At 43.6% G+C, this 11,630-nt stretch overlaps 2 protein-coding genes across 2 annotated transcripts; both read left to right on the forward strand.

Annotated features, from left to right (window-relative positions):
- Positions 1-648: 648 nt before the first annotated feature.
- tmx1 (thioredoxin-related transmembrane protein 1) lies at positions 649-6,405 on the forward strand. The gene is made up of 8 exons (XM_068580955.1): positions 649-900; positions 1,321-1,436; positions 2,262-2,307; positions 2,797-2,925; positions 3,297-3,342; positions 3,901-4,002; positions 4,119-4,185; positions 4,318-6,405. The coding sequence occupies exons 1-8, from the start codon at positions 695-697 to the stop codon at positions 4,563-4,565; spliced, it is 960 nt and encodes a 319-aa protein (XP_068437056.1). The 5' UTR covers positions 649-694; the 3' UTR covers positions 4,566-6,405.
- An 807-nt stretch (positions 6,406-7,212) lies between these two features.
- Positions 7,213-9,886, forward strand: LOC137787826 (salivary glue protein Sgs-3-like). Its single transcript, XM_068580563.1, has 2 exons — positions 7,213-8,115; positions 9,854-9,886. Exons 1-2 carry the CDS (start codon positions 7,213-7,215, stop codon positions 9,884-9,886), a joined length of 936 nt encoding a protein of 311 aa, XP_068436664.1.
- The last annotated feature ends 1,744 nt before the right edge of the window (positions 9,887-11,630 follow it).

Here is an 11,630-nt window from a genome sequence, read left to right on the forward strand (position 1 = left end):
TTTACATGTCTACTCCACAACGTTGATAGCATTAGCTAAATACTTAAAAGTCAGATTATCATTACAAATTCTAAATCAACTTGGAACTCATGATATATTTATTATAGGTTACGCTACTCAGCTGTATATAATCGAAATATAATTACTCCCACCTTTACCAGCTGCAACATTTAGGTAAAATACACATTAATGCATCAATAATTATAATAGAATAACATAATGCTTGTTATTCTGAAATGGGCCATCTACTTCAAACTGAGGTATTTTAGAGACAATAACGCCACCTGCTGGACATACATGTGTACAATAAATCATAAATTATTTTATAGACTTGACAAGCTACTTTATTTTACTTTGAAGGCTTTGGCTCGTTTGAATAATTCAGCACTCAACAGGAAACACCTGTCCTGAGCGCGTTACTTGCACACCTTTATGCAACATTTGCATCTCCAAATTTGCTTTAATTTTAACTGTATTTTTTATTTTAACGACTTAACTTTATTCGTAACGACTTACCAAACAACTCTTGATAAGAGCTCCTTTACACACACACACACACGCACGCGCACGCACGCGCGCGCGCGCGCGCGCACACACACACGCACGGTTAATAAACACCAACCCACCTGACGCAGACGGTAGGGGCGCACACCGGAAGTGGGCGTGTCGTCTCCTCCTCGCAGCTCGGACAGACATGGCGTGCTCGCTAGCAGGCGCCAGCAACACGGACTCGACGATGTTTCTCTCAACGTGGCAAAGAAAACACCGCTCGTGGATGTGCTGTTTCCTTCTGGCGGCGTGTCTGACGTCGCCGCCGGTCTCGGCGAAGCGGGACAGCCTCCGAGAAGTGACCGACGGGTCGTGGGAGGAAATCCTGACGGGAGAATGGATGATTGAATTGTCAGTGTCCAGCTAACGGCTGTTTTTCTTACGGCTGATTCTAACGGCTGAGCTTGTCACTTGGCTACTTTAGCATTAGCTTCTTTAAGCTCCCAATTTTGCGGTGTCCGGTCATACTCGAGCCTTAACACTCTCTTCTGTTTATTATATTGTCTTTCCCCAATTTAGTCCGGACACGTTTCTCTGAATGTCTCGCTAAGCTAAACCGCTGCCATCTTTACTGAGCTAACCAGCTTACTACAGAGTTGTACGCTCGCCAGTTAGCCGTTGGAACTCGCTAATAAACGTACACAGTCGGGTCGTCGGTACATTTCAATGTGTCCTCTCAGTAATTAGCGTGTCTAACGTGACTTTGCCGTTTTTATCTGTGTCTTTTAATTGTGAAACTTGACACCCCCCACCCACCTCCTCCCACCGCAGCTACGCTCCCTGGTGTCCGGCGTGTCAGCAGCTCCAGGCGGCATGGAAGGAGTTCGCGGACTGGGGGGAGGACATGGGGGTCAACATAGCCAAGGTGGACGTAACGGAGCAGCCCGGTAGGCTTGAATCACCTCTGGCAGCTCGCTTCTCTGACTCCTGCATGCAACATAACACAACACATAACTGTCAAAGAAGTACAGCGGGGATTAATGGATTTAATACCTCACAGCAGCTCTGCAGTAAACACCATATCAGTAACCTATAATGTCCATTTGTGTTATTTAAACTGTCAATAACAGAAGTTAGAGTCGGTGTTTGTAATACACTATTAGTCATTACAAACTCGAGCCTCTGACATGACCTTAAAGTTGAGTCAACACCTCTGACGAAGTCAACAAAAAGCTTCACTGTAACCTTCATAAAGGTGATATTTACGTCAAAGTAGTCGAGTTGCTAAAGATAAAGCATGCACTTTAGCGTGCTCAAATATTATTGTGTTTATGGATTTTACAACATTCGCCAAAAATACACCCAGATAGTTGCTACCAGTTTGCATCAGTTTTATCTGACTTTTATCTAAAGTTGCGATTGATTGTTCAATTGTCTCAAAATACCCAAAGGAACAGTGGTCTCATGCTGACTCTCAAAATATTCACTCTAACACCGGCTATTTTTGTTTAGCAGCTCAGCAAATGACATCCTTAAGTAAGACCCCTTTAGAAAGCTCTGTACGAGCTTCAACAAAGTGATATTCACCTCAGGGCTACTTTGTTCTACAGTGTGTGAATGTTTTTTCTCCTCAGCTCTGTGTGAATCATGTAAGCCAATGGCAGTGGAGCTTCTATCAAACATTAATTCGGCCTGTCTGCCAAGTCTGACTCAAAACGAAACACACATTTCTTTCTGCATACTGACTGTTCTCTGTCTCATCTCTCTGTCAGGGCTGAGCGGGCGATTCATCATCACTTCACTTCCGACTATTTACCAGTAAGTTCTTGGGTAGTCTGTGGGTTTTTGTTCACTTCCTCTTGTGTGTGTGGTTGCTTGTGGTGTATTTAACACGGATGTGCATTACCATTATAATGGGTTTAACTAAGTTCAGAACTAACAAAACTACACCTTGTTGTTGTCTTTAACATAATTATTAAGAGTGCAAAACGTCTTAATTTCTTAGCATAAATACAATGTGTGTTTCTAAAATATACCACAGTTGTAAGCATAATATAAATATCTCAATTAGTTTCAGTCAATGGGTGCAACTTATCTCTATCGATTTATTCTGATTAACTATTCAATCTATATTAAAAAGTTGTGAAAAGTAATGACAATCCCAAATTGCAAATTATAAATAATCTTTGAATCAGTGATAGTTGTATAAAACATGGTGGTGTAACAGCCGCTTTTGGGTCATCACTTTCACGGTTTTGTGAGTCAAAACACTGAATATTCCTAAACTGTTTAATGTTTGTGTTTTAGCTGTATAGATGGCGTCTTCAGGAAGTACCAGGGAGCTCGCACTAAAGACGACTTCCTCAGTTTTGTCGATGATCAGAAGTGGAAAGCGATCGAGCCGATTTCCACTTGGTTCGGGCCTTCTTCGTTTCTGTGAGTAATCACAGCTTTATCTGATCATGCTGATGATGAAGGGTTATAAGGTTACACTGGGCTCATTGTCCAATTCCTTACCAACACAATATACACATATTGTACATCAAGATCAAAAGACGCTCTTCTGGTTATTGTTAAATTTACATTAGGACTGATATGTCCCAGACCTAAGGAGACACAACAAGATCTGATACCAGCCCTATTAGTTCTATTCTTAGTGTCTCCCCTGTTTTCTTAAAAGCAGAGCCACAAACACCCCCTCATGTCCCCTACTTGTTATTTTTCATGATTAGGCTCTGAAGTGATGTTACAGATAGACAAAGCCGTATTAAATTACATGCCATCGTTTTCCTCCTCCTTTCTGGCAGGATGAATTCAATGTCCGCTTTGTTCAAGCTCTCCATGTTTATCCGGGTAAGTGATGATTTTCTTTTCTCTCTGGCAGTGCTGTCTGTCACCGGGTTGTTGTATGTCGAACGGTGTTTATTTCATTTCCCACGATCCTTTCAAAGACGACTCCGCAGCTCAGTGGGAAAATTGCATGAGGGAATCTGCGCAAACTACAACAAAACTTTGTTTTACAGGGTTGACACATTAGACACATTAGACAACACATTTTGTCAGAAAGAAGATTGAACTTATTGGAAACAACGCTGTTGAAGTGAATCATGTTTATTTATTTTTTTAAACAAAGCAAAATATTAATCTGTCCATGAGTTTACGGTTTCTTCTCTTTTTTTTTTTAGCAAATATTACAGAACACAGGTGGAAATTATTGGACTATTTTTTACCTGCGAATTAATACACACTTAGCTTGTTACTTAATATTTCTGGCAGCTGGACGTTGTATGTGAGCTTGAGTCAAAAGAAACCACGGTGCAGATGTTCGTCATAATGAGCGGTTTGTTTTATCTGTGCTGTCATTGACCGTGCATCTCCAGGCTCAAGTAACATTCTTTTTGTATTTTCCAGCGCTGTCATAACTACATGACGGAGCAGCTGGGGATTCCGGTTTGGGGCTCTTACGTTATCTTTGGTTTGGCCACTCTGTTCTCTGGTCTTGCATTGGGTCTGGTGAGTACTCGCTCAGCACCTGTTTGTGATTTTTAAAAACAGGGAAACTGTTGTGACTCTTCTTCTTCTTCTTCTTCAAGTATGAATTAACGGGCATTGTTGTTTTGTCTCTGCAGTTGCTGGTCTTCATAGCAGATTTTGTTTTCCCCTCACGACGCTTTTCCTCTTCAGACTACTACCAGAGTGAGTTTTTTATAAGAGCATAATTAATAATTTATTTGCTTTAGAAACATAAATGACATAAACACAGCACAGATTTGCATGTTGTCAAGTTTTGTTAACGGTCACTGACTGTTCTAAATGTTTGTTCTGCAGAAAAACAGACCATGGAGCAGGCGAGGTTAATCCAAAGACAGGAGGACGAGCATGAGGCTGACGGCGAGGAAGACGACGACGAAGACGAGGCGGACGATGAGGAGGACCAAGATGAGGTCTGGAGACGGAGGAGGATAAGGGCCCCAGAGGGCTGCCCAGAACCTAAGGGTCAGGGTTTGTCCGACGAAGCTCTGAGGAAGAGGGTGGTCGGCAAGCTTGAGGAGGAAGTCAATGAGGAGAACACCTAGGGAGTCGCGTGGTTCCTGCTAGTTTTGAGAAGAGCATCATGGAGTCAGCCGAGTCGAAGGAGCTTCGGTCCCGAGCAGCAGTGTTTACAGCGGGGAGTCTTTCAACCCCCCTCCCTCCTCCTACCCTCCCCTTCTCCTCCTCTGAGCCCCCAGAAACACCTCTCTTCTTTTCCTCTCCCTCCCTGTTACTTTCTAACAGGAGCGCTTTAGACTCTCTCTCCGCCTGAGCATCGAGCTCCACCTGGAAACAGCAAAACAAAACACTCCAGACACCTGTTTCCAGACAAATGGGCTGGCTGAGGGTTAGGTCTGAGTGCAGTATAGCTGGATTTTGCAATGTTGTTTCTGCTATGCATCATTTTTTAAAGATGTGTTTTATTATGATTTTCTCAGATTTATTATACCAGGCTTGCGTTTGAGGCTTATTTTTTGTTTAAAGTTGTGTTAACAGCTATTGTATACATTGTGTTATTTTATGTGTCATATATATTTTACAAACCCAACGAACCAATGTTCACACACCCGAGTGAAGAGGAAAATGTCCCCCGAGTGTGTTAGTCATCATCCTTAAGGTTTTTCTCCTGGTTGATTTGACGACCCCGTGGTTACGCGGGGCGGCTGTAGCTCATGGTGAGGGGTCGCTCCCCGGTAGTAAATCACCGTCCTTTTTTGTCGATGCATTTCTTCCCCCGTGACACCTGCACAATAAAGCCACCCTGAGTTTTTCTCCACTTGAAGGCTCTCATTGTGAAGTCACAGCGACCGATTGCAGCTCGGATGTCGGAGCAGCGAGGCCGGTATCTACGAAGGCCGTTTTAAATCCAGCGCGGAAGCAGCGGACTCCGCCACAAATCATGAAACATTCAGACAAACGATATGATCAAACAGGGTTTAATTTCATGGGGATCTTTAGGACCATACCTTTTTTTTTAAAAAATCTCATCCCACTAGTTTGTTTGTGCCTATAAAGTGTTCATCCAGGCGGTGCAGGTGCATTATGGGGCAGGAACCTTTTGTATGGCGCTTGTGCTGTAATCAGCAACCAACATGTTGACTTTAACTGAGCAGCATTCTTGCCAGTTTGTAGAAACTTGATGGATGCTGATGCCCATTCACTATAAATAAAAGGCCTGCTGAAGTCCCCATAATGAGCCATGAAATCCACCTACAGGATGTTATGATTTATTTTGTGTTGCTAATGTTTGCTTGTGGGTCTCTAATTATCAAAAGGTCATTTACTTAAATATCCCAGATGTGTTGTCGACTTTTCAGTGGGTCTACAGAACAGTATTTGCATACTGTAATTAAAGAGGAAGCATTTCGGGACGCCCTTTTCTGAGTTGTTGTCCGGTGTATCCGCCCTGACGCTCTGCTTTGTGGAACAGCTTTATGGCTCAAAATGCCAAACTAAACCTGATCTTTTGATAGTAATCTACCTGAATATGTGATATTTCATTTTGTGTACATTGGTTGTCACTGAGATCTTGAGCAAAGTATTACACATAGTACGCATATACTCCAAATATTCATGTGACTCTAATATCACCATGTATCCTTTTCGGTCTTGTGAAGAAAAAAGGGGAAGTGAGTGTGTGTGTGTGAGAGTGTGAGCGACAAGTGTTTTTAATACACATTTCACTCTGCTGTTTTGATTAGGCTTATGACTGTTTTTTTCTGCCTGTTTATTTCCAGAAATAAAGCTGATTACTTATTTTGGTGACGGTTGAATCAGGTTGTAGTTTTTTTTACCCGACCACTATTAACGGCTTGTAGCATTTACACTTTACTCTTTTATTGTTTGAACTTTTCTTTTGAATAAAGGGTTATCTCTGGAAAAAAACTCACTTGTGTTGCTTACAATTAACTGGCACAAATATACATTTCCATTATTGATCCATAAAGGAAACGGAGTAGTTTAGTAGAAATGTTTTAAGTGTATCGACTGCGCTCAAGAAACATCCTAAAGAACAAACAAACACATAAAAAATATATAACTTTCAACAATTTAAGTATAATCCAAATTTATTTTGAAGAAACAGAACAATAAACATGTACATTACGTTGTCTATTCATTAAAAACTAAACTCAAACATGAAATAAATATGAACACATTATGAAGAGTTCCAGTCTGTGCCAGCAGATGTCCCTCTTGCCCTCGCTTTAGTTCATGTTCACAGCTGAAGGAAAGTTTAATGTGTTGCAAGTTTCAACAACTCAAACAGTGATTTTACATGAAACATGAAAATGCATGAAGAGAAGAAACATCAGGTAAGATGAAAAGTCACATTGAAATAGGATTTTTTAAAAATAGAAGATTAAAAAAAGAAGAAAACAGCGGCTTATGTGCCAGGTGACAGGAAATGAACAGCGGCACCTGATGTGTGTTGTGGCAAATGTAAAGCTACAGTTCATTTGTTCTCCCGGGGCGTCCCGCTTCCTCCGTGGGAGTTACACCCGTCCTGAGTGGGGGGTTAAGAGGGGAGCCGGTCTCCTGAGTGCATCTCTGATCAGTCGTTACAGCCTGAGTGGCCTTCTGCTTGTGCTCTGTGTGGCAGAGTTTAACCTCTCTGAGGGAGGGAGGAGGAGGTGGAAGGTGTTTCCACCTCCTGCACCCACCAGGGACTCACCCACCAGGGACTCACCCACCATGGACTCACCCACCAAGGACTCACCCACCAAGGACTCACCCACCAGAGACTCACCCACCAAGGACTCACCCAGCAGGGTCTTACCCACCAAGGACTCACCCACCAGGGACTCACCTACCAGGGACTCACCCACCAAGGACTCACCCACCAAGGACTCACCCACCAGGGACTCACCTACCAAGGACTCACCCACCAAGGACTCACCCACCAGGGACTCACCTACCAAGGACTCACCCACCAGGGACTCACCCACCAAGGACTCACCCACCAAGGACTCACCCACCAGGGACTCACCCACCAAGGACTCACCCACCAAGGACTCACCCACCAAGGACTCACCCAGCAGGGACTCACCTACCAAGGACTCACCCACCAGGGACTCACCCAGCAGGGACTCACCCACCAGGGACTCACCCACCAAGGACTCACCCACCAGAGACTCACCCACCAAGGACTCACCCAGCAGGGTCTTACCCACCAAGGACTCACCCACCAGGGACTCACCTACCAGGGACTCACCCACCAAGGACTCACCCACCAAGGACTCACCCACCAGGGACTCACCTACCAAGGACTCACCCACCAAGGACTCACCCACCAGGGACTCACCTACCAAGGACTCACCCACCAGGGACTCACCCACCAAGGACTCACCCACCAAGGACTCACCCAGCAGGGACTCACCTACCAAGGACTCACCCACCAGGGACTCACCCACCAGGGACTCACCCACCAAGGACTCACCCACCAAGGACTCACCGACCAGGGACTCACCCACCAGGGACTCACCCACCAAGGACTCACCCACCAGGGACTCACCCACCAAGGACTCACCCACCAAGGACTCACCCACCAGGGACTCACCCACCAAGGACTCACCCACCAAGGACTCACCCAGCAGGGTCTCACCCCGCTGTACCGGCCCACTGCAGGCCCTTCTGTTTCCACAACATAGAGCAGTGAGATTGAAATTGTGTGTGTGTGTGTGTGTGTGTGTGTGTGTGTGTGTGTGTGTGTGTGTGTGTGTGTGTACAGATGCAGCCAGGCTTTGATTCACCAGGCGCGTACGTTCATCTGCGCTGGATGGGCAGTCGCCCGTTTTTTATGTTCTGCGATGTAAAGTGAACGCAGATGGCGGCGCTGCTGCGTTAGCGGTTTCCTGTTCTTGTTCATTTAGCTCGCTCTGGTCCGTGAGGTTTTCCATTGTCTTCGTTTATTTACTTTTAACCGTTTGGAAAATCTTTGCAGGAATGAAGGAATAATCTCGATTTCTGTGTGTTAATGTAATTAAGCCTCATTCGTCGAGAGGAATTCTCCATCAGCTATGCTAACGTGGCTGTTAGCATGACTGACATGCTAACGTTGGCTGTTGGTCCACCACTTTGGTCCAAACTGAAATAATTCAACAATTCTTTGATGGATTTCTATGAAATTTGGTTCAGACATTCTTGGACCACAAACAATGAATGCCGCCGACTTTGGTGATCTTCTGACTTTAACTCTAGCGCCACCTTGATGTTGATGTTGGCGGTTCAGAGTGAAATATGTTGGTGAGACTTGCATGGATTGCCACGAGATTTGGTTCAATTCAAGTTGACATTAGCATTTATCTGAAATGACCACAGGGCCTAAGTGCAGCCTGACAGAGCTGCTGGCATTGAAAACACTCTTCTCACGACTAAAGTTGGCTGAAAATGAAAGCTGAAAAATTTTGTTTGTGTGGTTTACGAGTGAAATTTGAAACCTTCATTAACAAAAACATGAAACCATTGTTAAAGTTCCAGTTTAATCACTATACCACCTCCATCGCCGCCCTGTAAACAGAAGCGTTTGTACAAACCGTAAATTTCTTTGCTGCTGCAGATCCGTCTCAAGCCAACTGGCACGCGATCTTGCAGAGTGCCGGGTTTCATTATTTACCTTCACTCACCTTCCTGTCCGTCTCCACATCCATCATGTGCTGGTGTTCTGACTCTGAAAATGAAAAAAAATGTAGCTGCATGCTGACATTTCACTATTTACATTGAGCCAGTTTGTCACTCAGCGAAAGTGTGATTAATGGTATTTGTTTGGGAGAAGCACGTCGTCCAAATGCATGTCATTCTTAAAAAAAAACTTGAACCCGCAGGACTTTATAGTAAGTCTTTATTTCCAAAGCTACCAAATATGTCATGAAGTCTGTAAAAATGTCCATAAGGCGATGTATATCTTGAATATTTGTTTGCTTCCTGGAATGGTGCAGCCATCAAATAAGGTGTCTTTAATTCTAAATATTTCACTTGGTTGCTTGAGTTGCAAGTAGATACAGAATATACAATATTACATGATTTATTTGACCAGGTTTTAAGCTTATTGAGGAGTTAAGGTGTCCTCAGCTCTATGACAATATGTTATACAACCCGCAGTGAAAGAAGTATTCAGATCCTCTACTTTTAAGCAAAAGTAGCAATAGTACAAAGTCAAGATACTGCATCATCTTTGGGGAGCCCTCTCTCTTCCTGGTTCAGGTCTAATCAGACGTAACTAGAAACACCTGTGTGGGCGCTGACCCTTTAATCTTCAGGCCTCCTGCAGCAGACACGAAAAAGCTCAGGTGAAAATGATCACGCTAACGAGGACTCTGTTGCTTTCTGTGTCCAGGACTTCCCCGAAGTAGAAATGCAGCATAACTAATGTTATTAAATGAAATCTATACCATTTATCTCCAAATATTGAAGAGTAGTAGTACAAAGAAGCATAAAATAGAGATGGATTTCCATCTCATAATGGTAATAGGGGAGGGGGGGTGCTCCAACAAATGATGAATTATATCAACTCAATTGGCAAAATGCCTTTTCTGCTTGAAAGTTGTAATATATAAGAATCGAGCGGCTCTTCAGTGTGCAGGACGAGCCAGAGACATTTTTTTTTGGATGGAGGTCTTTTTTTTTCTTCCTCATTATTTAAATCCCCGGGCCGGTGGCCGAGAGGGATCTTGCGCAAAACCACAAAAATCCATGAGAAAAACAAGGCGGCGTTATACGATCCGGCCTCGCTCACTGAGCTACTGGACGCCTACGAGGTGCGAGTTTGAGCGTTTAACAAGGCGGCGCTTGTTCTCTGCGCCGCCGTGTCCCCTCAGTGTCCTCCGTGTGGTTAGACCATTAAAACCTAGAAAGGAGATGAAGAGATTGAAATTGTTTGGGCTTGTAACGATGATTTATTCATCACTCTGACATGCTGGAGGAGATCATCAGGAGACCGGGGACAATGAGTTGTGTTCTTTTCTGTCTGCCTTCCTTCTGAAACTTTCCTTCTCATGAACAACAACTCACAACATTTAGCAGATCAGTCCAGTTGGTCTCAAGTTATGTCGTGACAATCATGCTGCAGTTCAAAACCTTGAGAATTGAATTAAAAGTCTTCATACTTTTGGCAGATTTGGAAGTTGATTCAAGACATGAAGTCAACTAAGGAGAATCTTTCATGCTCTGCAAACAAAAACCCTGTTGCACAGGACTGTGTTTCTACAATCGTGATTATTTGATCAATTGTGTTTTTAAAATGTATTTTCCTTTTATTTTTGATTTTTTATTAATCAAATATTTGTCTATCAAACACAAACTACACACCCTCCCATTGGAAATGCATCAAACTCAGCAGAACAGTTGAGTCACATTCAAAGGGAGTTAGAAAAAAACAACTGTTTTTTTACCTGAACAAATAGGAAACCTTTGAATTCACCTCTTTTTTTTCTACCTTCATGACTAATGTGCTAGTCTGGCGCCATATTGCAGCTATAATCGCTCTTTCTTCATCTGTCCGTCCATCAGACTGTGACTGTTTAGTGACTAATTGTTTCTCCATCATGATTACAGTCCACCAAAATGATATTTTTCCTTCCACAACCACCACCCTCTGCTCACCCTTATTTACATCCACGAGCACGCGTGTCACTTCCTCGCGGGTCAAATAATTGCCCGGCGGCTCAAACACAAATAAAGAATGAACACAAAGGTTTGTAGTTGTGTCTCCCCTCCAGTCTGCAGCAGGTACATTGTCAGGAAACCGTTGTGGTCGTGCCAGAGAGAAAAGCTCTGTCTCCTGTCTTCGCCTGGATGCAGACGTCCTTCTTTCACTGAATGCAGGATACTAAAATAGCAGCACACGCTCCCTGAAGTATATAAACACGGCTGGGTTTGCAGCGTGTCGGCTGGTTCAGGATCAGGCCCAAAGCAGAGAGCGATGCCATCAAACGCAGAAAGAACAGATTAAAAAGGCTAAAAAGGTTTCCTCTGGTTTAATAAAAACCATCAAAAACAGCCTGCGTTGAATCCAAAAGAAAACAACGATAACTGCATGTATAAGCTATAAAAATGGTGGCATTCACAACTTGCTTTAACAAGAGCTGCTCATGAATAAAACCTAATAAATACAT

The sequence above is a fragment of the Clinocottus analis genome, unplaced genomic scaffold, assembly GCF_023055335.1.
Source record: "Clinocottus analis isolate CAN_PGR_092001 unplaced genomic scaffold, fCliAna1.0.p SCAF_17, whole genome shotgun sequence".
Taxonomy (NCBI): Eukaryota; Metazoa; Chordata; class Actinopteri; order Perciformes; family Cottidae; genus Clinocottus; species Clinocottus analis.